Here is a 27,280-nt window from a genome sequence, read left to right on the forward strand (position 1 = left end):
ACTGTTTTTCTATTCCTGTTGTGATTTAAGTTGCCACTCTTTTTGGACCCAGCGTTTGAATTAACACACTTTACCTCGGCTGGAAGAACACCACAATGTTCATGTGAAGACCTGGTATCTTCATGGAAACCTGGTCTCCCAGTAGACCTGGTCTCACAGTAGTACTGGTTACAGGTCTACTGGGAGACCAGTACTACTGGGAGACCAGTGCTACTGGGAGACCAGTACTACGATCAGGTTTTGCGTACCTCCGTCCAGGCTGCGGCTCAAGATGTTCCTCTTGCTGATGGTTCGGGGGAAGTTCGGCGCCGGTCTGGAGATCTGAGCGCTCGCCCTGCGACTCTGAATCTGAGTCCGACCGCTGTAACGAAACTTTGAACCCAGAGACAGAAACTTCTTCGGGGTCTCCTCTGGAGACATCAGCCTGAGAGACAGACAGGGAGGGGGTCAGATGGGGAAAGAGATGGACAGAGAGAGAGAGACGGGGAGACAGCCAGAGAGAGAGACAGCCAGGGAGACAGGGAGACAGCCAGAGAGACATAGAGACAGGGAGACAGCCAGAGAGACAGAGACAGAGACAGAGAGAGAGAGAGAGAGAGAGAGACAGAGAGACAGAAAGGGTGGCGACAGACAAGGAGAGAGAGAAAGTTTTGAAAGTTTGACAGATTATTTCCTGTCCCGTTGTGTCACATGATGTCACATGATGTCACATGACTAACCTGAAGAAGGTCTGTAAATAATAGTGTATACATGTATATAATAACACTATAATTTAAATGAAAGAGTGTGGTCTAGACCTTCTCTATCTGTATTGTCCTGAGATATCTCCTGTTAGGATCTGACTGTATAAATAAAGTTATCTGTTAGGATCTGACTGTATAAATAAAGTTAATTTGAAGATGACTGACCTGAAGAAGGAGTGATGCTCCACGCAGACTTTCCAGAGTCGTTTAGCTGATCGGTGGTTCAGCAGCTTGAAACCAATTGTTGATTCAAACTGGTCAAACTGGAGACAGAGACTCAAACTGGTCAAACTGGTCAAACTGGAGACAGAGACTCAAACTGGTCAAACTGGTCAAACTGGAGACAGAGACTCAAACTGGTCAAACTGGTCAAACTGGAGACAGAGACTCAAACTGGTCAAACTGGTCAAACTGGAGACAGAGACTCAAACTGGTCAAACTGGTCAAACTGGAGACAGAGACTCAAACTGGTCAAACTGATAATTTGTCTATTTCTATTTTGAAACAGCTAATGAATGAGGTGAGCTGGTTTGACCAATGAGATGGGAGATATGGTTAGCTTGACCGCAGGTCTGGTTTCCTGGGTGGTGGTTGGTCGGTGAGTACGTTTACATGCAGACTATTATAATTCTGAATGGGATTCAGGTCATGTAAACAGCTTATTCTGTTTGGATATTCAGAATAAACAGTTTTTCAGATTCAAACGTGTGATATTCCGGTTTTATAGAAGCATGTATACAGCGCATTGAGAATCTACGTCTCAATGAGGGTTCTTTACGGCTTATGGTCAGCTCTGTGAGTTGCTATGGTTACTGCACACAAAGACTCTAGCATGGCTACATGTAAACGGGAATATAAGTCGAATATTCACTTTCATTAGCCACGTAAACAGCTTAGTCAGCATATTGTCTGTTTTGGAAAATTTTGTGCATATACACATAGTGAGAGTACCGTTAGCCTGCGCTACTTTACTGTTAATTGCTCTAATCTAGAATATTCTCCTCTCTGGGTTTTCGTTCTGAGATGAGATTTTGTTAGCCTGGATGCCAGCCAAATTTAGCCCCCCCAACAACATTTGAGGTAGGGAGCAACTATGCTCGAACCAGAGCTGTTCGGACTTATCAAATTGTCAGGGCGGGCTTTACACGATGATGGACAGATGATCAACAGTAACGTAATCAACCACGTCACCAAAGAAATCTTGGGGTGAATTCATTTACATCAAACATGGCCGCCATTGCGTCTGTTACAGAAGATATCGACAGCGCATTCATTTTAAAAGAAGAACAGAGGCTTTTGTTGATTGGAGAGATGTTTTTGCCGTCCTTCCTACAGGATTTGGCATGAATTTAGTTTTTCAGCTGGCCCCGATGGTCGCTAAGAAGATGGGGCACTCTGATTGGTTGTGGGTCTATCCGTTGCTCTGATTGGTTGTAGGTCTATCCGTTGCTCTGATTGGTTGTAGGTCTATCCAATTGAGTGTAGAGGCAATTTCTTTCCTGGTTTGGTTGAAACATGCCCCCATAATCACAGCCCAATGGAGCAGCATCAGGCTCATATTCTGACTAGAATCTGAGTCTGACCACGTCAGGCTAGGATTTTATAAACACAACTGTGTCTTTGGTTTGTGTTTCCAATTGAGCAACTATCTGAGATTTAGGCTACAGCTCGGTTAAAGGCAAACTATGCAACTTTTCCAGCTTGGGTCCCCCTACAAGTTGTCCCATGCAACTACAGCTCGCACTACGCTTGGGTCCAGCTTGGGTCCCCCTACAGGTTTTCCCATGCAACTACAGCTCGCGTTACGCAAGCTGTAGTTGCATGGGACAACCTGTAGTTGCATGGGACAACCTGTAGTTGCATGGGACAACCTGTAGTTGCATGGGACAACCTGTAGTGGGACCCAAGCTGGAAAAGTTGCATAGCATGCTTCTAAAGCTGAGCTGACTCGTGACTGATTTTTACCCTCCAGGAGGGCGTTCCCTTAGTGCCCTAACCCAACCCTAACCCCCCTAACCCTAACCCTTTAAGTTAACCCAAACCTAACCCCTAACTATAATTGATGGTGTCTGACTCTTATTCTGTGGTGTTGGGGTGTGTGTTGCTGTCTCACCTCCCCAGGGCGGATCTTGATGTAGAAGTTGTTCCTTTTGTACGAGATCTTCAGGATCTTTGGCCACGAGAATCTGTTAATCCTCAGTCGGTCTCTGTAGACCAGCAGACCGCTACTGCACACACCCAGCATGATGGCCACGCCCTCCGAGTCCTACACACACATACACACACACACACACACACACACAGACACACACACACACACACACACACACACACACACACACACACACACACACACACACACACACACACACACACAGACACACACACACACACACACAGACACTCACACACAGACAGACAGACAGACAGAGAGACAGACAGACACACACACACACACATAGACACACACAGACATACACACAGACATACACACACGCACATACACACACACACACAGACACACACACATGGATTTATGAATGAACTGATTTATTTGTGCCAATATTAACTGAGATTAGTATATTACGACCCACAGGACTGTTTCATAAATTAGCGCCCCCTAGTGGTGGAAGGAAATACGTCCTCATATCTAAACCATTAACCATCGTTAACGTTGTGAAACGGTCTCAGTTTGCTTGGGTTCCCAAAAGAACCAAGCAGGCCTGTTGGGTCCGTGTAACGATTATCACTTCAATTTTCTAAGCACAAACGGACATTTGGAAAAACAGAAAAATGGGTTCAAATATCCAATTTTTTTCCACCTTGACAAATAAAAAAATACCATGGCAGTATTAAATAATTGGAGCCCAGACGCAATTTTGTAATTATCTAAATTTCTGATCCTCTGAATAAAAACAGAAAATTGGAAAAACAGTTTAAAGATCCAACTTTTTAATTTGTCAAGGCTGAAAAAAATGAAATTTTTTTCCAGACTGGTCTCACTGAATTCCGTAAAATGGGCACGGACTGGTAACGGCTCATTCCGTGGTGGTGGTACGGAATGTGGGAAAATTCTGTGTGGCCACCACGGAAAACAATACCAATGTAAATTCAATGAGAAGATGACGTAGCACGGTAGTGAGCAGTATGTAAGGCCGGAATTCCGTGTCAGGAGGTTGGTTAGGGTGGTGTATGGGTAAAACACAGGACTTTCACCCAGGAGACCAGAGTTCGTGTCCCACGTGTGGAGTTTATCAGTTGTGTTTTTTTTTTTTATAAGCATGTCCCGCGTGTGTCACAGAACTGTAAGCCCACCCACGACCGTTTCCTGAACCCAACCGCTCCGTTCTTCTTGCGTGTCACGTAAGCCCGTGTTTCTTTTTCGGCGATCCGTGTTCATTTCACGGAATTATTCCGTGGCAGTTTAACGGATTTTGTTGCAATTCCGTGAAACTGCCACAGATTTAGAGTTAAGGGCCCGTGTTCATTTTACGGAATTCTGTGAGATCAGGTTGCATTTTTCTGTTTTTCCAAATGTCCGTTTGTGCTTAGAAAATTTAAGTGATAAGCGTTACACGGACCCTGTTGCACCATCCACTATTTCTTCTAAACTTGACATGTTCAGCGTCAGCTCGCTACAGAAACACACAGAGAGAGGAAGTACTTCCAGGACATGTCCTTCTGTTGATCCAGACTAACTACAGCCTGAACAGCAGTTTGATTACATTATATGTCATTTAACAACTCCCAATGAAATGCTTTCAACCCTGAAGGTACAAACTCCAGAAAGCTTTAAAGAAGCCCCACTACAACGTGCCATATGAAACCCCAACTGTAAGGGCTTTTACATTTATTTATTTTTATCCAAGGTGCAATAGGAAGAGATGTGTTTTTTGGCCGTTCTGATGTCTTTAGGGAGCTCATTCCAGCATTTAGGGGCCAGGACAGCAAACAGTCAGGACTTCGTTGAGTGATTAGTTGAGGAATTACTAGAATTGTTGGGACTTTATAAATTATAGAGTGTGGTCTAGACCTACTCTATCTGTGAAGTGTCCTGAGATAACTCTTGCTGTGATTTGATACTATAAATAAAATTGAATTGAATTAGTTGTCCCTCGCTGTGAGGGGGCAGCAAGCTGGATGGCTGATGCAGAGTGGGGGGATTGGACCATGTCCTGGATGTATGCTGGGGCTGATCCGTTCGTGGCCCTATATGAGAGTACTAGTGTACTGTATGAGAGTACTAGTGTGCTGTATGAGAGTACTAGTGTACTGTATGAGAGTACTAGTGTGCTGTATGAGAGTACTAGTGTACTGTATGAGAGTACTAGTGTGCTGTATGAGAGTACTAGTGTACTGTATGAGAGTACTAGTGTCTTGAAGCGGATGCGGGCAGCAACCGGTAACCAGTGAAGAGAGAGGAGGAGAGGTGTAGTGTGAGATGGTAACCAGTGAAGAGAGGAGGAGGAGGAGGAGGAGGAGGAGTGGTGTAGTGTGAGATGGTAACCAGTGAAGAGAGGAGGAGGAGACGTGTAGTGGATATGGTAGTGTGATATGGTAACCAGTGAAGAGAGGAGGAGGAGAGGTGTAGTGTGAGAGAACTTGGGGAGGTTGAAGACAAGCCGAGCTGCTGCGTTCTGAATGAGCTGCAGGGGCCAGACGGCACATGCAGGCAGGCCAATCAGGAGGGAGCATGCAGGCAGGTCAATCAGGAGGGAGCATGCAGGCAGGCCAATCAGGAGGGAGTTGCAGTAGTCTAGACGTGTGATGACCAGAACCAGAAACTGAGCCGCCTTTCTGATGTAATGCAGCATGTATCTATACGATCGGGTAGCTGCAGCGATGTTGGCCATGAAGGAGAGTTGGTCGATGAGTGTTAATTATTTAAACACATTATGGGTCATTGGAGGGTTTGTCGGTGAGGTAGGAACGAGTGTGAGCTGGAAATGATTTCTGAGAGATATAAATGGAAGCAGCGTAGATTAAATAAGACTGAATAATGACATGAAGATGTTTGTATGAACTCACACATATTCAACACAAACACGTCTTACCTCTGACTTAGCTGTAGGCAAGCAGTCAAAGCGACTTCCTACCATCTTTCCATTCAGACAGACAGGCAGGCAGACAGACAGACAGGCAGACAGACAGAAAAAAAAAAAAAAAAAAAAAAAAAAAAAACTCCACCCCAAAAAAAAAAAAAAAGGGGGGGTTTTTTTTTTTTTTATTCCCTCCTTCCCCCCCCCCCCCTCTCTTTTTTCCCTTTTTTTTTTTTTTTTTAATTAAATTTTTTTTATTTCTCTCTTTTCCCTCCCCCCCCCCCGTTGTTTTTTTTTTTTTCTCCTTTCCCCCCTCCCCTTTCTCTTCCTCTCCACCAAAACACCCCCCCCCCCCCCACCCCCCCCACCACCTGAGGCAAATACATTATAACGCCAGACTATCGATGTAAATGTCTGTTGATAGAATAATGTTAGAATTAAAACTACCTTTGCATCGCAATGATCGCATTACATTTAGAAGGACTAGTTTCTCAGCAGCAGCGTAATTTTGCTTTGCTGTGGTTAGTAGTACTGCGCCGAAAAGTAAACAGAGAAGCACACTCCAGTTGGGACACCCAGTAGTAGTAGTAGTCGTAGTAGTTGTCGTCTAGTACATTGGTATTGAAGCATTGGATTGGAAACTAAGGACTAGGCAACATGGTGATTCAGTGTGCATTTGGAAATACATCAAACAGATGGGCACCACAAAGTTTCCACAAATGTCCATTGGTAGATCCTTAAAGGAACCGACTGGGGCTTCTTGCTGCTGCAGTAGTAGTAGTAGTAGTCAGAAAGGCTTCTTGCTGCTGGCTGGGACATCGAGACTCCAGCCGAGACTCTACTCAAGTGTTGATGTGTAGTGATCATTTTAGACCAGACAACTTTGAAAAACCCCAAAATCTAAAGGACCACAAGTCACTGACAAACGAATGCGGTTCCATCTGTCTTTCTAGATGCACCAACAGCTACTGATGAACAGGTAACAACTTTCGGTAGGCTACTCTAGCTAATAAAGCTAGCCCCTTTCATAACGTTAGCCCAGCTGCTACTGATAGATTGAGACTGACAACGTTAGTGGAGATAAGGTTACAGTTCAATGCATTGTGGAGAGTGACAATGTTGCTAACGGTATAGCTACACTCTTGGTAGATACCTGGCTGGGCTAACCGCTAATATATCACTCCGCAACTGCTGTAGCCTATGCTACCAACTACAGGGAACAAAGTATAACTATTACAATGAGATGCAAGGGTAGTTTTATTTCTAACATTATTCTATCAACAGACATTTACATCGATAGTCTGGTGTTATAATGTATTTGCCTCGGGTGTACTATGGAGTGGGTCAGACTGTTTTTAGTGGCAGGCTAGCAGATACTGTTGACTTGCGCTAGCCTAGCACCAGCTAACTCTGCAACGATCTGGATGAAAAGTGTTAAACTGTCTCCACTGATAAATAACACACTGGCTAAACTGGAAATTAGGTCCTATGTCCAAAATTCTGAACCCCCCCTTTACGCATACCACAAGAAGAGACAAGTTTAAATTTCTGTCTCTCTCCGAGTCACCACATACTGCTCCCTCTCTCCAGTCTCTCTCTAGCTCTCTCCACCACATACTGCTCCCTCTCTCCAGTCTCTCTCTAGCTCCACCACATACTGCTCCCTCTCTCCAGTCTCTCTCTAGCTCTCTCCACCACATACTGCTCCCTCTCTCCAGTCTCTCTCTAGCTCCACCACATACTGCTCCCTCTCTCCAGTCTCTCTCTAGCTCTCTCTACCACATACTGCTCCCTCTCTCCAGTCTCTCTCTAGCTCCACCACATACTGCTCCCTCTCTCCAGTCTCTCTCTAGCTCCACCACATACTGCTCTCTCTCTCCAGTCTCTCTCTAGCTCTCTCCACCACATACTGCTCTCTCTCTCCAGTCTCTCTCTAGCTCCACCACATACTGCTCTCTCTCTCTTCAGTCTCTCTCTAGCTCTCTCCACCACATACTGCTCTCTCTCTTCAGTCTCTCTCTAGCTCTCTCCACCACATACTGCTCCCTCTCTCCAGTCTCTCTCTAGCTCCACCACATACTGCTCTCTCTCTTCAGTCTCTCTCTAGCTCTCTCCACCACATACTGCTCCCTCTCTTCAGTCTCTCTCTAGCTAGCTCCACCACATACTGCTCTCTCTCTCCAGTCTCTCTCTAGCTCCACCACATACTGCTCTCTCTCTCCAGTCTCTCTCTCTCTAGCTCCACCACATACTGCTCTCTCTCTCCAGTCTCTCTCTCGCTAGCTCCACCACATACTGCTCTCTCTCTCCAGTCTCTCTCTAGCTCCACCACATACTGCTCTCTCTCTCCAGTCTCTCTCTCTCTCTAGCTCCACCACATACTGCTCTCTCTCTCCAGTCTCTCTCTAGCTAGCTCCACCACATACTGCTCTCTCTCTCCAGTCTCTCTCTAGCTCCACCACATACTGCTCTCTCTCTCCAGTCTCTCTCTCTCTAGCTCCACCACATACTGCTCTCTCTCTCCAGTCTCTCTCTAGCTAGGTCCACCACATACTGCTCCATCTCTTCAGTCTCTCTCTCTCTAGCTCCACCACATACTGCTCTCTCTCTCTTCAGTCTCTCTCTAGCTCCACCACATACCGTGCTCACACAGCTTGTTGAGCCTCCGTCTAAAACTCTGACATTCCCAGCAGCTGACAGTTTGTAACATAGAAATAAAATGGATTCTGGATCCTTTTATTTCTATGGTTTGTAGCTGACTTCTCTGTTGGCTGTTTCCTGCAGCGCTCTGAAACGGTTTCTTCTCGCCGCAAGTCTTTGCTCTGAACTGGACTTAGCAATGCTATTAGTCAGTCAGATGTTGTTTCCACTGTGAGTTTATTGAACCGTTATTACAGGAGTAAAGAGTACTTGAGATTAAGAGTTTCCTGGCTGAGACAGACTGCACAAACAGTTCCAGACATAAAACAAACGTATAACAATTTAAAATAAAGATAACAAATTACATACCTATATAAGTGAGAGTTAATCAACGAGGTGTCCATTATCAGGAGATTAATGCACGACGGGGTTGCCTCTAACAAAGTCGTTTAGTTCCTGATAATGGAAACCTTAAACGGCAATATATGTAAGTAAGGGACTTATACTTATATATATATATATATATATATATATATATATATATATATATATATATATATATATATATATGTGTATATATGTATGTATATATATATATATATATATATATATATGTGTGTGTATATATGTGTGTATATATGTGTGTAAGTATAAGTCCCTCTGGTAAACAGTGTAGCGTACGTCTTTATTGTGAAAGTTAAGAACGGACAGTCTTTTTAAACGCTGTCTTTGTAAAGGTTGAAAGGAGTAATAAAGCTTTCTGTCTGTACAGACTGTTGTACATTGCATCATCACCACGAAATATTCTCGTTCTGTGTGAAAGAACTCAAAAACAACGATTCGAAAATGTCTATTGACGTGTGAATTAATCACATGAAAACATCCCTGGTGTGTAAAGACCGTAATGCTTTAGTGCACGACTATTTTATATGAATGAACGCCGGTTAAATTTAAACTATTGTTGATCCAAAGCTAATTAACGGTCAGTGTAACGCTGATCAGTTCAATTTTCTAAATACAAACGGACATTTGGAAAAACAGAAAAATGGGTTCAAATATCCAATTTTTCATTTTTTTCCACCTTGACAAATTAAAAACCTTGATCTTTAACCTGTTTCCCAATTTTCTGTTTTTTATTCAGAAGATCAGAAATTTAGTAAAATTACAAAATTACGTCTGGGCTCCAATTATTCAATACTACCATGGTCTTCTCTCCCTCTTTCCTCCTAGCTACACCCCCCCACTAGAAACCATCAGTTGCACCTCTGACCCCAAAGTCTTTCAGTTTTTCATTTTGCTCCATATTCAGTTAATGACCTGCATATTCCACAAAGTATAGGAAGAGAACACCATGGCAGTATTGAATAATTGGAGCCCAGATGCAATTTTGTAATTTTCTCAATTTCTGATCGTCTGAATAAAAAACAGAAAATTGGAAAAACAGTTTAAAGGTCCAATTTTTTAATTTGTCAAGGTGGGAAAAAATGAATAATTGGATATTTGAACCCGTTTTTCTGTTTTTCCAAATGTCTGTTTGCTTAGAACATTGAACTGATAAGTGTTACACGGACCTCCACAAACTCTTTCTGTGTTTCTCACTATAGCTGTTTACTAAATGGTGTCGTTCAATCAATTCATCTATTTGTCGCAGAGGGCGATGTCACAACATAAAGTATAAAACACAGACACATGTAATCTTAGTGATGCTTCATGTCACTGCTGAGAAAGCAAAGCACAGCGTTCAGCTTTGGAGAGGAAGAGGACATAAAAACAACAAGATAATAATTAATTCCATTGTGTTTTATAATCCCCTGTGTTGTTGTCATTACTCAGAATTCCTCATGGGGGCGACAAACTCAAAATTCAAAATGTGCAGAGTGTCCGTGAGTCACAGACTAAAGTGAGGGTTTGAGTACACACTTACCGAGCCCTTTCCGTGAGTCTGCATCAATGCAGACTTCACCAAAGGGAATTACCCACAGTTCAAAGCGTTGTGACGTTTACCGCGGAGACGATAGGGAAATCTGGAAATTACAAAGGTAAACAACAGCACGACACATGACCACGGAACGGACCAACCACAAGACAACAAGAGTTTGGAATCAGGTAGCCGTCTCCTGGGCCACAAACTTAAAATGAAAATTCCCAAACCGGCAAGTGTCAGCAACATTTTTGTTATCAAACGTCGCCAAGGTAACGTGATCTCGTGAAGTGCTGTCCCGATCCCATTTCTACCTATCTGAGCCCATGTGGCCTCACACACTCACTCACTTAGTACCTGAGATCCATTAAGTCTGTGAGTCCTTAGTCCTTAGTCCTCAGGGCTCACTTTGGGATTGGGCCATAGTGTTCAGGGCTTCAGAAAAAGCTCTTTACTTTGTGAAATGCTCACGTTGTTAATTTCATGTTCAGGTGTATGTTTGTAAGTGACGAGATCTCTGTGGATCCAACTTCAGATCAGACACGAGTTAGTCCCTAAGCCCTAAACCCTAAACCCTATAGAGTGTCACCCCTCCCCCACCTCGGGCAATCAGACCACCTCTCTCTGCTCCGGTCTCCGGCCTACACCCCACTCAGGAGGCAAACAAAACCTGCCACACAGACCATCACAGCCTGGCCTGAAAATGCTTTCACCCAGCTGCAAGACTGCTTCGCCTCTACAGAGTGGAGTATTTTTGAAGATCAAGACCTGGACACATACACTGAGTCTGTCCTCTTTTACATCAAGTGCTGTATTGCAAACATCACAGAGGAGAAACGCATCCGGATCTTCCCAAACAGGAAGCCCTGGATGACAGGTGAAGTCCAGACCCTGATCAGAGCTCGTAACTCGGCCTTCAAGATGGGAGACAGAGCTCTCTACAGCACCACCAGAGCTGAACTGAGAAGGGGTATTAAACAGGCAAAGGACTGCTATAAGAGGAAAGTAGAGGGACATCTGATCGATAACAACCCGCGACAGATGTGGAGGGGCATCCAGGCCCTAACCAACTACAAAGGTCGCCCCCCCACATCCTCCAGCAGCAGCACCCTGGCAGAGGAGCTAAACAGCTTCTTTGCCCGGTTTGAGACCTCCACCACACACCTGCAGTCATTGCCTCCCCCTGGCTCCAGCACTCCACCTCTCTTTCTTCAGCATGAGGTGAGGATGAAACTGAGAGCAGTGAACCACAGGAAAGCTGCTGGTCCCGATGGCATTCCGGGAGCAGTGGTTAAAGCGTGTGCAGACCAGCTAACAGGGATCCTCACAAAACTTTTCAATCTTTCCCTGACACATCCCCACATGTTTGAAGGCCTCTATTATCATCCCCATTCCCAAAAAACATGCCATAAACAGCTTGAACAATTACAGACCCATTGCTCTGACATCTGTAATCATGAAGTGCTTGGAGCGATCAGTCTCCCAGCACATCAGAGACTGCCTCCCTTCCTCTTTCGACCCTTGCCAGTTTGCCTACAGGGCAAACCAGTCAACGGAGGATGCCATCGCTCTCACACTTCACACAGCGCTGAGCCACTTGGAATACAAAAAGAGCTATGTGAGGATGCTCTTCGTGGACTACAGCTCAGCATTCAACACAATCATTCCAGACATTCTTTGTAGTAAACTGATGGAGCTACAGATCCCCCCCACCTGCATGTGGATTAAAAACTTTTTTGTCGAGCCGCCCACAATCCGTGAGAATCGGCCCACATCACTCCTCCACACTCACACTCAGCACTGGTTCTCCTCAATGCTGCGTTCTGAGCCCTCTGCTGTACGCACTGTACACCTATGACTGTTCTCCAACCCATCAGTCCAACCACATAATAAAATATGCCGATGACAGTGATTGGTTGTATTTCCGACGGGGACGAGACAGCGTACAGAAAAAGATCTGTTGTGCTGGTGCAAGGATCATAACCTGACCCTGAACATCCTTAAAACAAAAGAACTAATTCTGGATTTCAGGAAGCATAGACAGGATTACACCCCCCTCCTTATAAATGGAGAGCGGGTGGAAATTGTCACCACCTTCAGGTTACTGGGCACCCACATCTCTTTTAACCACTCTTGGACTTACAACATCAGGGCACTGATTAAGAAAGCTCAGCAGCGGTTACACTTCCTGCGTGTGCTCAGGAAGAACAATCTTGACACAAAGCTACTGCTGGCTTTTTACCAATCCTCTGTGGTGAGCGTACTAACGTACTGCTTGAGTGTTTGGTACGCAGGCTCCACAGCGGCGGACGGGAAGGCGGTGCAGAGAGTTATAAACACTGCACAAAAAATCATCGGCTGCCCACTGCCCAGCCTGGAAAACATTGCTACCTCCTGCTGCCTTAGGAGAACCAAGGCCATCACCACAGACCTCTCACACCCTGCTTACCCCCTATTTGATCTGTTGCCCTCGGGGAGACGCTACAGGTCAATCAAATCGCATACCAGCAGGCTGACAAATAGCTTTTTCCCCTGGGCCATACGGACTGTAAATACTCATGGACACTCACTTTGTCCATGACACTTATGGACACTCTGTCATAAGCTCGCACTCCACACCTTTTTTAATAACTACAGACATTTTTTACCTTTTAGATTCTATGGATATTTATATTTAAATACATATGTAAAAAATGTATATCTTTTATATTATGTTAGTAGATACTATTTTAAATGAGAGCATATTGCTCGCTGAGCCTGTTCTTGTCCTTGTCTGGACATATGTCGTTCCCTGTTTTCTTGTTGTTGTTTTTTTTTTGTGTGGTGCAAGGGTGGCTCTGTGAGAACACCCTAAATTCCATTGTACCTTCACAGTGCAATGACAATAAAGGCTATAATATTCTATTCTATTCTTCTAACCCTAACCCTACTTCAGATCAGACACAAGTTAGTCCCTAAGCCCTAAAGCCTAAGCCCTAAGCCCTAAACCCTAAGCTCTAAACCCTAAACCCTAAAGCCTAAAGCCTAAAGCCTAAAGCCTAAAGCCTAAATCCTAAGCCCTAAGCCCTAAGCCCTAAACCCTAAGCTCTAAACCCTAAACCCTAAAGCCTAAAGCCTAAAGCCTAAAGCCTAAATCCTAAGCCCTAAGCCCTAAGCCCTAAACCCTAAGACCTAAACCCCTAACCCAGATCTAAGTGATGCGAAGCAGAACTGAACCTAGATGAACCTCTCTGTTACTGAGAGGCTCAATCAATGGAAACAGTCATGGAAAAATCATTACTGACACACACACACACACACACACACACACACACACACACACACACACACACACACACACACACACACACACACACACACACACACACACACACACACACACACACACACACACACACATACTCTCTCACACACACCCACACACACTCTCTCACACACACACACACACACACACACACACACACACACACACACAGACACACATACACACACACACAAACACACACGCACACACACACACACACACACACACACACATTGATTGATTGTGGACAGGAAGTGGGTCATGCAGCTCTGACATGATCACATGACGGTTTGTTTAGTTCTCTTCACTGAAGGACGAATGTTTCTAAAACCAACTCGTACCGCCATATGATGGTCACCTGTTCATCAGGTCACCTGTTCATCAGGTCACCTGTTCATCAGATCACCTGTTCATCAGGTCACCTGTTCATCAGGTCACCTGTTCATCAGGTCACCTGTTGTCTTCCTTAGGTTACCTGCCCTGATGTGTTTACCTGTTCATCAGAGGGCTATTGCACAAAACCAAGATAAGTGATTAATCCGGGATATTCCAGTTATCCTGGATGAATTTATCCTTGACTTTGTTGCACAAAAGCAGAAGCACCTAAGTTACCATGGAGATTTATTCTGTGCAGCTAGCCTGCTCCTGACCATGCTAACAGCCAGGCTAACAGCTAGCCTGCTCCTGACCAGGCTAACAGCCAGGCTAACAGCTAGCCTGCTCCTGACCAGGCTAACAGCCAGGTTAACAGCTAGCCTGCTCCTGACCAGGCTAACAGCCAGGCTAACAGTTAGCCTATTTCTGACCAGGCTAACAGCCTGGCTGCTGTTCATATTGTTGTAAGAAGTTTGATAAAAATATTACAAAGCTATTGAGTGAGGTTATTCAGTGTGCTGATGTGCTGCAATAGCAGCAATCGGCAGAATGACTATTATGCCCCATACTTATTCCGCCACATTTTTGTCCCTCTACTTGTCATGGAGCATTGCCAACACATGCACACAAAATACATGAAAACGTGTGTAGTGATCGGGAATGGTGTGCTATGACTTTTCTAAGAGATTTGCCGCACGGTTTTCATGAAATCGGCAAACAAAATGTAGCGAAATTTCCCATAGACTTTAATGGGAAATCTTCGGGAAATCGCTTAACATAGCTCAAAACAACCCCTCTTTGGGGCCATGCTGTATCGCCATACTTTAATGTAGGAAAAATAATTAAAAGTGTAAACCGAAGACAGAACATTGGCGTTTATTGGGCTGAATGGGCATTCTGATATCAAGCACGGTTTCTACCAAATCACAGTTTATGTATTGTCCAGTTTTCAGACTGTTTCAGATTTTCCAATGTGTGTGTATGGGACACAATGTTAAGAACTAGAGGGGAAGACAGAGGGGGGAGCTGCAGTACGATTCTATGAAATCTTTCCAAACAAATTGCTCTCCCCCCTACAGTTTTCACTCTTCATACATCATGTTTGGTCAAAATGTAGAAAATGTTGTGCTGGTCGCAGACATGTAACTTTGGAATTCACCGGACTTAAACTTTTGGCTCTGTTCATACCAACTGCCGATAGAAACAATGAAAACATATATATCTGGAAGGACGCAGACGGTTCCCTGTTTGTTACCTGCTCTGTGTCCTATATATTTGACACCACAAACATAAAAACCACATCAATGCGTTCGCCAGACCTTTATCTCTCTTGTGATGATACTATTTTTGCCGTTTGGACCCACGGTTTTTGAATTACAGAACAAACTTAAGAGGTATGATTATCATTAAATGGACATGTTTGACCCATGGAAGATACTGTCTCCCCCTCCCTCCTCTACTCCCTCATTGTGGAAATCACCATAGCAACAAGTTCTGACACACACACACCTTCTATCATGGAGACTATTTACTGTAGGCCATGTTGTCCTCTCTTTACATGTCAAACAGTCAAACAGCAGATTTACTGTTAGCTAGTGTTATTCGGATGTGCACCAAGTACTAGGCACACTGTCAAAATTCCCTGTGGAATTTTCTAGTTGAACATTATAACTTAGTCTTCATTAAGTATCTGATGAAGTGGTGAGTGTGGTTATTGAACAGTCTTCATTAAGTATTTGATGAAGTGGTGAGTGTGGTTATTGAACAGTCTTCATTAAGTATTTGATGAAGTGGTGAGTGTGGTTATTGAACAGTCTTCATTAAGTATTTGATGAAGTGGTGAGTGTGGTTATTGAACAGTCTTCATTAAGTATCTGATGAAGTGGTGAGTGTGGTTAAGTATCTGATGAAGTGGTGAGTGTTGTTATTGAACAGTCTTCATTAAGTCTCTGATGAAGTGGTGAGTGTGGTTATTGAACAGTCTTCATTAAGTATCTGATGAAGTGGTGAGTGTGGTTATTGAACAGTCTTCATTAAGTATTTGATGAAGTGGTGAGTGTGGTTACTGAACAGTCTTCATTAAGTCTCTGATGAAGTGGTGAGTGTGGGTATTGAACAGTCTTCATTAAGTATCTGATGAAGTGGTGAGTGTGGTTATTGAACAGTCTTCATTAAGTATCTGATGAAGTGGTGAGTGTGGTTAAGTATCTGATGAAGTGGTGAGTGTTGTTATTGAACAGTCTTCATTAAGTCTCTGATGAAGTGGTGAGTGTGGTTATTGAACAGTCTTCATTAAGTATCTGATGAAGTGGTGAGTGTTGTTATTGAACAGTCTTCATTAAGTATCTGATGAAGTGGTGAGTGTGGTTATTGAACAGTCTTCATTAAGTATCTGATGAAGTGGTGAGTGTGGTTATTGAACAGTCTTCATTAAGTATCTGATGAAGTGGTGAGTGTGGTTATTGAACAGTCTTCATTAAGTATCTGATGAAGTGGTGAGTGTTGTTATTGAACAGTCTTCATTAAGTATCTGATGAAGTGGTGAGTGTGGTTATTGAACAGTCTTCATTAAGTCTGATGAAGTGGTGAGTGTGGTTATTGAACAGTCTTCATTAAGTATCTGATGAAGTGGTGAGTGTGATTATTGAACATTCTTCATTAAGTATCTGATGAAGTGGTGAGTGTGGTTATTGAACAGTCTTCATTAAGTATCTGATGAAGTGGTGAGTGTGGTTATTGAACAGTCTTCATTAAGTATTTGAAGTGGTGAGTGTGGGTATTGAACAGTCTTCATTAAGTCTCTGATGAAGTGGTGAGTGTGGTTATTGAACAGTCTTCATTAAGTATCTGATGAAGTGGTGAGTGTGGTTATAGAACAGTCTTCATTAAGTATCTGATGAAGTGGTGAGTGTGGTTAAGTCTCTGAAGTGGTGAGTGTTATTAAGTATCTGAAGTGGTGAGTGTGTTTATGTATCTGATGAAGTGGTGTGTTATTAAGTATCTGATGAAGTGGTGAGTGTTATTAAGTATCTGATGAAGTGGTGAGTGTGGTTAAGTCTCTGAAGTGGTGAGTGTGGTTAAGTCTCTGATGAAGTGGTGAGTGTGGTTAAGTCTCTGATGAAGTGGTGAGTGTGGTTAAGTCTCTGATGAAGTGGTGAGTGTGGTTAAGTCTCTGATGAAGTGGTGAGTGTGGTTAAGTCTCTGATGAAGTGGTGAGTGTGGTTAAGTCTCTGATGAAGTGGTGAGTGTGGTTAAGTCTCTGAAGTGGTGAGTGTGGTTAAGTCTCTGAAGTGGTGAGTGTGGTTAAGTCTCTGATGAAGTGGTGAGATTGGTTGTGTTTACCGTTGCGTGATGAAGATCGACTCCGTACATCGAAAGTTTCTTCACATTGTCGAGGAAGTTCATCTCTGCTTCGGCCGGAGTCATTCCTCTAAACACACAAATACACAATAATGAACTCACACAATCACACAATAATAAACTAAAACACAATCACACACAATCACACACAATCACACAATAAACTAAAACACAATCACACAATCAAACAAATACACACAATCACACAAATACACACAATTCAATAAGGTTCAAATCTCTATTTATTAAAACTGCAATGTTCAAGTAAAATACATTTTTAGTGCAACCTGAAGCCAGATGTAGACTACCAATCAACCTGAATGTGTGTGTGTGTGTCTCTGTGTGTGTGTGTGTGTGTGTGTATGTGTCTGTGTGTGTCTCTGTGTGTGTGTCTGTGTGTGTGTCTGTGTGTCTGTGTGTGTCTCTGGGTGTGTGTCTCTGTGTGTGTGTGTGTGTGTGTGTGTGTTAGAAGAACCTGTATGTTTTGTGCAGCTCCATGATCTTTTCCTCCATTTCTTTAGTTTGAGTCGGAGCAAAACCGATTTCAGCGACGTAATCTGAACCGCACTCATCTGGAATATAAACAGAGAGACAGACAGGTGGTCAGAGAGACAGACAGGTGGCCAAAGAGACAGACAGCTGATCAGAGAGACAGACAGCTGGTCAGAGAGACAGACAGCTGGTCAGAGAGACAGACAGCTGATCAGAGAGACAGACAGCTGGTCAGAGAGACAGACAGCTGGTCAGAGAGACAGACAGCTGATCAGAGAGACAGACAGCTGGTCAGAGAGACAGACAGGTCAGATTGGACTATGGGCGGGTACAACAGGAAATAGGAGGGGTACAACAGGGAAGAGGAGTGGGGTACAACAGGAAGTAGGAGGGGGGTACAACAGGAAGTAGGAGGGGGTACAACAGGAAGTAGGAGGGTGTTGTTACCGGGGTCGTAGTCTCCAAGCTCTGATTGGACGGTGTAGGAGCCGAGGATGGTGTGAGTCGCGAAGGAACAGGGGAGCCGCCCAGAAACGACATCCTGTCTGAGCTGGAGACACAGGAAGTACCTACAGACAGACAGGAAGTGCTCAGACAGCTGATACAGGTGTGCCAGATCATTGACTGACAGGTGAGTGTTTACCTGGTGATGTCCTCAGACAGCTGGGCGGGGTCGGGGGGGTAAAACTTTACGTTAAACGAGAAGTTCCAGGGAACGCCTGAGAGACAGAAACAGAGCTGTTACCATGGTAACCCCGTAACAACCCTGTAACCCTAACGCCCAAGCCTCTCTAACGACCTCAATTCTCCCTACACGCTGTATAGCCTCTCTAAAGCCCTCCCTACACGGCCCCTACGCCTCACCACCAAAGCCCTCCTACATGGCCCACAGCGTCTCTAAAGCCCCCTCTACACTGGCCCACAGCCCTCTCTAAAGCCCCTCCCTACATGGCCCACAGCCCTCTCTAAAGCCCCTCCCTACATGGCCCACAGCGTCTCTAAAGCCCCTCCCTACCTGGCCCACAGCCCACTCTCTAAAGCCCCTCCCTACAGCATGGCCACTACCGCTCTCTAAAGCCCCTCCCTACATGGCCCACAGCCCTCTCTAAAGCCCCTCCCTACATGGCCATGGCATCTCTAAAGCCCCTCCCTACATGGCCCACAGCGCTCTCTAAAGCCCCTCCCTACATGGCCCACAGCCCTCTCTAAAGCCCCTCCCTACATGGCCCACAGCCCTCTCTAAAGCCCCTCCCTACATGGCCCACAGCGCTCTCTAAAGCCCCTCCCTACATGGCCCACAGCGCTCTCTAAAGCCCCTCCCTACATGGCCCACAGCGCTCTCTAAAGCCCCTCCCTACATGGCCCACAGCGCTCTCTAAAGCCCCTCCCTACATGGCCCACAGCGCTCTCTAAAGCCCCTCCCTACGCGGATCATTCTTCTTGCGTTCAGCGTGGTCGGGGCGCCGCGGTCCGTCTGATAGCAGTCAAAGAACGGACTTCTTCTCTCCTTTAGCCAACTGTTGCAACACGGTCTACGTGTCCACATTGTTACAAAATGTTGGAGGTGCGCAGCTCGGCGATCAGACCCTCCGCGACCAGGATGCGTTTCCGTCATATCGCCGGCCGCACAACACTGGCCGCGCTGATCGCAAGAAGCATGAAACAATTTTGTACAGCAGCAGACTATGTGGTGATGACTACTACATGTATGCCTATGAGTTAAAGTGCTTAACTTTTGGTAACTCCATGAATGTCTGGTTCATGAGACTAAACTGACCAATCAGGATCAAGTTTCGAAGATAAAGTGGGTGGAGCTACAGACCTCGGACCTGCTTCTTCATCTCCTTTGATGGATCCAACCAGTTCTATGAGACAGACATGTTAGAGAGACAGACAGGTAACAGAGACAGGCAGGTAAGAGAAACAGACAGGCAGATAGACAGGCAGGCAGACAGACAGACAGACAGACAGGTAAGAGAGACAGACAGACAGGTACCTTGTTGTTGTCAGCATCTCTGAAGCTCAGAGCGAAGTAATCTCTCTCCAGCAGGTTGACGTGTTCACAGACTTTATTAAACAGCTGAAACCCACGAGCTCGCTTCTACAGACAGAGAGAGAGTTTACGTTATATTATAATGTGTGTTATAAACAGTATCTCACAAAAGTGAGTACACCCCTCACATTTTAGTAAATATTTCATTATAGACCCTTTAAACGTGACCTCACGCTCCACTCCCGCGAGTTATGAACGCCATGACGGACGGCGGAAGAGCTATGTTGTGGACGGACGGCAAGCTACGCGTACGTTTTCGATCGCGTTTGTGTTCTCACATTCACAAGCATGCAGAGTAATCCTCACCAACACAAGCATGTTTATGTATTGCCTTTCTGTTTTAAATGAGTGATACAGCTAGCTAGCTAGCTGCCGTGCTAACCAGCTGTTCTTGCTAACAGGTCCAACCCGATGATGACCCACATAACTAACATCGGTTATTCACTGACCTAGCTACATATCAAAAAAATGAAAGCCGTTCCCTTGATCACTTAACTTAACACACATACAAAAAATATCAGTTAAATTAAAGATGATATGGCACGGAAACAAGCTTCAAAAAGGACAAAAAACAGTTAAATGCGGGTCTGTGGAGCTCCTATCCCGGCTAGCTGATGAGCTAGCCACAGCTAGCTTTGGACTGCTAACTGCTGCCCATCACGACCAACCATGTCCTCTAAAAACATGGGCTACGTGTTATATAAATCTTTATTTAAGTAAAGAATAGATGTTAATACAAAATAAACCCTAGATTGATGTTTTACCTTTGCCATTATGAGGTACCCAACCCTGCCGTTAGCGTAGCATCGCATACCTCTAACCCAGCCAGCTTTGAGATCAGCACCAGGACATGGGGATAACCCGTTTACCACATAGTGGTACAGATCGTGTGGACTGAAGTCGGGCAGACTCTGCGAGTTAATGAGGTCCGTGAAAACGGAGGGAGGAAGAATTAAGGGTTGGTATCCAATCCTGCTATCTCCACCTTCTCCAAATACTGCTCTTTGTGAGCACAGACCAGATGCCCTACCTCGACCGATAACGGCACGACAACTTGTTGTTCAATAGAAGAAGCCATAAAGCCATAAATACAGTTTATTTAGTGTTATGTATTTCAAACTGATTGAAACTATGAAACTTCCGCTCGTCTACTACATTGTTTAGCCGGTGATTTGCCATCCATCATGGCGTTGTCACGTGGTCGTGGTGACGTATGTGCAAAGGGTTTATATCTTTTAAAGGGACAACACTGAAGAAATGACACTTTGCTACAATGTAAAGTATTAAGTGTGCAGCTTGTATAACAGTGTAAAGTAGTAAGTGTCCAGCTTGTATAACAGTGTAAAGTAGTAAGTGTCCAGCTTGTATAACAGTGTAAATGTGCTGTCCCCTCAAAATAACTCAACACACAGCCATTAATGTCTAAACCGCTGGCAACTAAAGTCAGTACACCCCTATGTTAAATTCTCATAGAGGCAGCAGATGTTTATTATAAAGGCCAGTTATTACATGGATCCAGGATACTATGCATCCTCATAAAGTTCCCGTGGCCTTTGGAATTAAAATAGCCCCCCCACATCATCACATACCCTTCACCATACCCCCACATCATCACATAGCCTTCACCATACCTAGAGATTGGAATAGGGTACTTTCCATAAAATCATCTCTCAATGCAAATCAAACCAGCTATTAGGCTAACTGAAATAAAACCATGCCAATCTGTTTAGACATTAATGGCTGTGTGTTGAGTTATTTTGAAGGAACTGCACATTTACACTGTTATACAAGCTGTAAACTTAATACTTTACATTGTAGCAAAGTGTAATTTCTTCAGTGTTGTCCCATTAAAAGATATAATGAAATATTTACTAAAATGTGAGGGGTGTACTCACTTTTGTGAGATACGTATATATTACCTCCACGGTGCAGATGAACAGCGAGCCGTCCAGCAGCGTGACGCGGCTCTGCATGGTCCTGAAGCTGTCCCCAACCACCTGTCCCCCACCGTCTACACCCCGCTGTCCCCCTGTCTTCCCGCCCCTTACCTCCACGGTGCAGGTGAACAGCGAGCCGTCCAGCAGCGTGACGCGGCTTTGCATCGTCCTGAAGCTCAGGGCGTTTCTGGCTGGAGAGCGAGCGATGCGACTGCTCGATGACAGCGGACTGGACGAGTCCTCGGCCAATGAGCTGTGAGCGTGGCTTCCCCCTCCCTGTTTGGGTGTGGAGTGGGCGGCGGCTTCAGGGAAAGACTCTGCCTCCTGGGTACCTGGCTCTGTCGTCATGGTGATTCACCTGAGACACAGGGACAACACGGTTACCATGGAGACTAATGATGCTGCGAGCTGGAAACAGGTTACAGGTCTAATCACAGCAACTCAAAGGTAAAAAACAACAACTCCCAGGATGCATTTCACATTCACTTTGCAACTCATCAATTATCGAAATGGAGATTAATTTAAATGAATAATGTTTGCTGCCTGATGATGTCATCACCCCAAGTCCCGCGGTTACCATGGTTACCGCCTAATGACCCCCTCCAGCTGCCTGGTGAAGGGTTGCCATGGCAACATGTGGGGAGGGATTAAGGGGGAGGGACAATCAACTGTAATCTGGATTGAGACAGATGCTCCTGACTCACATCTGAATTATATATTACAACTAAATATTATATTTTTATATTCAGACAGAAATAAAATCCCTAAAAACAAAAATATAAAATATGCCAAATAGTTTGATGATAAGATTTAAATGTTCTTATTATTGTGGTTCTACATTATTATTATTATAATACATTATTATTATTATTATATTATTATTATTATTATTATTATATATTATTATTATTATTATTATTATTATTATTATTATTATTATTATTATTATTATTATTATTATTATTATTATTATTATTATTATATTCTACACATTCATCCCACTTCAGATCACAAGTTCTTTATTTATTAGTATAGATTATTACAGAGGTACATAATATGTAAATCTATAACGGAGACTTGATGCGGTAGTTTCCGGTCGTCCTGCAGCAGGAAACACCCCGCTGCAACACACACACACACACACACACACACACACACACACACACACACACACACACACACACACACACACACTGAGCGGCGGTGATGGAGCAGAATGATGCCCTCTCTTTCTCTCTCTCTCTCTCTCTGATCGATAATAAAACATAATCAGATCTAATCCTCCGTTTAGTTTTTCTGTTTCAGTGAATCAGACAGACAGGCAGATTTACCTGTGTGTGTCTCTCTCTCTCTCTCTCTCTCTCCTCCTCGTGCAGGACGCTGCCTCTCTTCCTCCCGGTATCTGACGCTTTTTTTTTTACTACGTCATCTCTCTCTTTACGACACAACGCACGGCGGCGGGGCGGTGACGTCACGACGCACGATGTGGGACAGCTGCTTGTATTAAATAGTTTTAATGAAGTTTTATTTCATATTTCAACTCCACCAGACTCCATGTAAATAATCAGGACTTTTAGCGTGTATAGAGCCAGCATATCTCCACCAGACTCCATGTAAATAATCAGGACTTTTAGCGTGTATAGAGCCAGCATATCTCCACCAGACTCCATGTAAATAATCAGGACTTTTAGCGTGTATAGAGCCAGCATATTTCCGACAGACTCCATGTAAATAATCAGGACTTTTAGCGTGTATAGAGCCAGCATATTTCCACCAGACTCCATGTAAATAATCCAGACTTTAATCATCGTAAAACACACTTCATTCAAAGTGGACAGAAACTAAATAAAACTACCAAAAGCCGTCTTGGTTCATCTTTCCACTGTTCCAACAATCACCACTCTGGTTTGCTTGAAATAAACCCTTAATTCACCCATTTACATGTGGAGATATGCTGGCTCTATACACGCTAAAAGTCCTGATTATTTACATGGAGTCTGGTGGGTTTGGCGATGGCTTTACTTAACAAAGGTCCGTTATTGCTGCATGTTGTTAGTGTGTAAGGGGCCACGGCCCCGTTCATACATGTAGGAACCATTATCTAAACTGGTATTAATATGTAAATATATAGTGTGTGTGTGTGTGTGTGTGTGTGTGTGTGTGTGTGTGTGTGTGTGTGTTACTCACATTTAGGAGACAGGAAGTGATGGAGAGAGACAGACAAAGCAGAGAGAGACTTTGCGTTAACTTGATTGTTAATGTGAGTACATTATTATACATACATACATATATATATATATATATATATATATATATATATATATATATATAACTAGTAACTAAAGCTGGAACAGATGAATGTAGTGAGTAACTAGTAACTAAAGCTGTAACAGATGAATGTAGTGAGTAACTAGTAACTAAAGCTGTAACAGATGAATGTAGTGGAGTAACTAAAGTAACTAGTAACTAAAGCTGGAACAGATGAATGTAACTAGTAACTAAAGCTGGAACAGATGAATGTAGTGGAGTAACTAAAGTAACTAGTAACTAAAGCTGGAACAGATGAATGTAACTAGTAACTAAAGCTGTAAACAGATGAATGTAGCGGAATAACTAAAGTAACTAGTAACTAAAGCTGGAACAGATGAATGTAGCGGAGTAACTAAAGTAACTAGTAACTAAAGCTGGAACAGATGAATGTAGCGGAGTAACTAAAGTAACTAGTAACTAAAGCTGTAACAGATGAATGTAGGGGAGTAACTAAAGTAAGTAGTAACTAAAGCTGTAACAGATGAATGTAGTAGAGTAACTAGTAACTAAAGCTGTAACAGATGAATGTAGTGGAGTAACTAAAGTAACTAGTAACTAAAGCTGTAACAGATGAATGTAGCGGAGTAATTAAAGTAACTAGTAACTAAAGCTGTAACAGATGAATGTAGTGGAGTAACTAAAGTAACTTGTGACTAAAGCTGGAACAGATGAATGTAGCGGAGTAACTAAAGTAACTAGTAACTAAAGCTGGAACAGATGAATGTAGGGGAGTAACTAAAGTAACTAGTAAGTAAAGCTGGAACAGATGAATGCAGCAGAGTAACTAAAGTAACTAGTAACCTAAAGCTGTAACAGATGAATGTAGCGGAATAACTAAAGTAACTAGTAACTACAAAGCTGGAACAGATGAATGTAGGCGAGTATACAAGTAACTAGTAACTAAAGCTGGAACAGATGAATGTAGCGGAGTAACTAAAGTAACTAGTAACTAAAGCTGTAACAGATGAATGTAGGCGGAGTAATTAAAGTAACTAGTAACTAAAGCTGGAACAGATGAATGTAGCGGAGTAACAAAGTAACTAGTAACTAAAGCTGTAACAGATGAATGTAGCGGAGTAACTAAAGTAACTAGTAACTAAAGCTGGAACAGATGAATGTAGCGGAGTAACTAAAGTAACTAGTAACTAAAGCTGTAACAGATGAATGTAGCGGAGTAATTAAAGTAACTAGTAACTAAAGCGGAACAGATGAATATAGGAGTAACTAAAGTAACTAAAGCTGGAACAAATGTGGGAGTAACTAAAGTAACTAGTGACTAAAGCTGTAACAGATGAATGTAGTGGAGTAACTAAAGTAACTAGTAACTAAAGCTGTAACGATGAATGAAGTGGAGTAACTAAAGTAACTAGTAAACCAAAGCTGTAACAGATGAATGTAGCGGAGTAACTAAAGTAACTAGTAAACCAAAGCTGTAACAGATGAATGTAGTGGAGTAACTAAAGTAACTAGTAACTAAAGCTGTAACAGATGAATGTAGCGGAGTACCTAAAGTAACTAGTAACTAAAGCTGTAACAGATGAATGTAGGGAGTAACTAAAGTAACTAGTAAGCAAAGCTGGAACAGATGAATGTAGAGGAGTAACTAAAGTAATTAGTAAACTAAAGCTTTAACAGATGAATGTAGTGGAGTAACTAAAGTAACTAGTAACTAAAGCTGTAACATATGAATGTAGTGGAGTAACTAAAGTAACTAGTAACTAAACGCTGTAACAGATGAATGTAGTGGAGTAAATAAAGTAACTATAACTAAATTTGGAACAGATGAATGTAGTAAACAAAGTAACTAGTAACTAAAGCTGTAACAGATGAATGGGGAGTAACTAAAGTAACTAGTAACTAAAGCTGGAACAGATGAATGTAGCGGAGTAACTAAAGTAACTAGTAACTAAAGCTGTAACAGATGAATGTGCGGAGTAATCAAAGTAACTAGTAACCAAAGCTGGAACAGATGAATGTAGCGGAGTAATTAAAGTAACTAGTAACTAAAGCTGGAACAGATGAATATAGAGGAGTAACTAAAGTAACTAAAGCTGGAACAGGTGAATGTAGCGGAGTAACTAAAGTAACTAGTGACTAAAGCTGGAACAGATGAATGTAGTGGAGTAACTAGTAACTAAAGCTGGAACAGATGAATATAGAGGAGTAACTAAAGTAACTAAAGCTGTAACAGATGAATGTAGTGGAGTAACTCAAGGAACTAGTAACTAAAGCTGTAACAGATGAATGTAGAGTAACCTAAAGTAACTAGTAACTAAAGCTGTAACAGATGAATGTAGCGGAGTAACTAAAGTAACTAGTAACCTAAAGCTGTAACAGATGAATGTAATGGAGTAACTAAGGAACTAGTAACTAAAGCTGTAACAGATGAATGTAGCGGAGTAACTAAAGTAACTAGTAACTAAAGCTGTAACAGATGAATGTAGCGGAGTAACTAAAGTAACTAGTAACTAAAGCTGTAACAGATGAATGTAGTGGAGTAACTAAAGTAACTAGTAACTAAAGCTGCAACAGATGAATGTAGTGGAGTAACTAAAGTAACTAGTAACTAAAGCTGTAACAGATGAATGTAGCGGAGTAACTAAAGTAACTAGTAACTAAAGCTGTAACAGATGAATGTAGTGGAGTAACTAAAGTAACTAGTAACTAAAGCTGTAACAGATGAATGTAGCGGAGTAACTAAAGTAACTAGTAACTAAAGCTGTAACAGATGAATGTAGTGGAGTAATTAAAGTAACTAGTAACTAAAGCTGTAACAGATGAATGTAGTGGAGTAAAAAGTACAATATTTCTCTCTGAAATGTAACGGAGTAGAAGTAGAAAGTGTCATGAAAAGACTCAAGTAAAGTACAAGTACCTCAACATGTGGACTGAAGTACAGTACTGGAGTACATGTACTTAGTTACATTACACCACTCTCATACATCAGAGCTCCCGTTATATCAGAGCTCTCGTTACATCAGAGCTCTTGTTACATCAGAGCTCTCGTTACATCAGAGCGAATGTGTTACCTGTGCAGGTGTTCAGAAGTCTCAGGATGAGGATGATGAAGATGAAGATGTAAAAGGATTCCTGTAGCTTGTGTTCC

The 27,280-nt window shown here is 43.1% G+C and overlaps 1 protein-coding gene across 7 annotated transcripts in view; it reads right to left on the reverse strand.

Moving 5' to 3' along the window:
• Nucleotides 1-27,280, reverse strand: part of epb41l3a (erythrocyte membrane protein band 4.1-like 3a) — a 47,730-nt gene extending 20,450 nt beyond the window's left edge. The window contains exons 1-12 of one of the 7 annotated variants that reach the window (XM_039790311.1): nucleotides 27,204-27,280; nucleotides 21,976-22,222; nucleotides 19,871-19,975; nucleotides 19,697-19,739; nucleotides 18,518-18,593; nucleotides 18,322-18,443; nucleotides 17,858-17,954; nucleotides 17,365-17,452; nucleotides 5,798-5,842; nucleotides 2,857-3,009; nucleotides 909-1,006; nucleotides 249-424 (exon numbers count right to left, since the gene is read on the reverse strand). In XM_039790311.1, coding sequence (XP_039646245.1) covers nucleotides 249-424; nucleotides 909-1,006; nucleotides 2,857-3,009; nucleotides 5,798-5,842; nucleotides 17,365-17,452; nucleotides 17,858-17,954; nucleotides 18,322-18,443; nucleotides 18,518-18,593; nucleotides 19,697-19,739; nucleotides 19,871-19,975; nucleotides 21,976-22,212 — 1,240 coding nt within the window. In that variant the 5' untranslated portion in view covers nucleotides 22,213-22,222; nucleotides 27,204-27,280. Of the gene's footprint in view, nucleotides 1-248; nucleotides 425-908; nucleotides 1,007-2,856; nucleotides 3,010-5,797; nucleotides 5,843-17,364; nucleotides 17,453-17,857; nucleotides 17,955-18,321; nucleotides 18,444-18,517; nucleotides 18,594-19,696; nucleotides 19,740-19,870; nucleotides 19,976-21,975; nucleotides 22,223-23,195; nucleotides 23,349-27,203 lie in introns of those variants that run through there. The other 6 variants (XM_039790310.1, XM_039790313.1, XM_039790314.1 and 3 more) reach the window with 6 other exon arrangements.

This window comes from Perca fluviatilis, chromosome 22 (genome assembly GCF_010015445.1).
Source record: "Perca fluviatilis chromosome 22, GENO_Pfluv_1.0, whole genome shotgun sequence".
Lineage (NCBI taxonomy): Eukaryota > Metazoa > Chordata > Actinopteri > Perciformes > Percidae > Perca > Perca fluviatilis.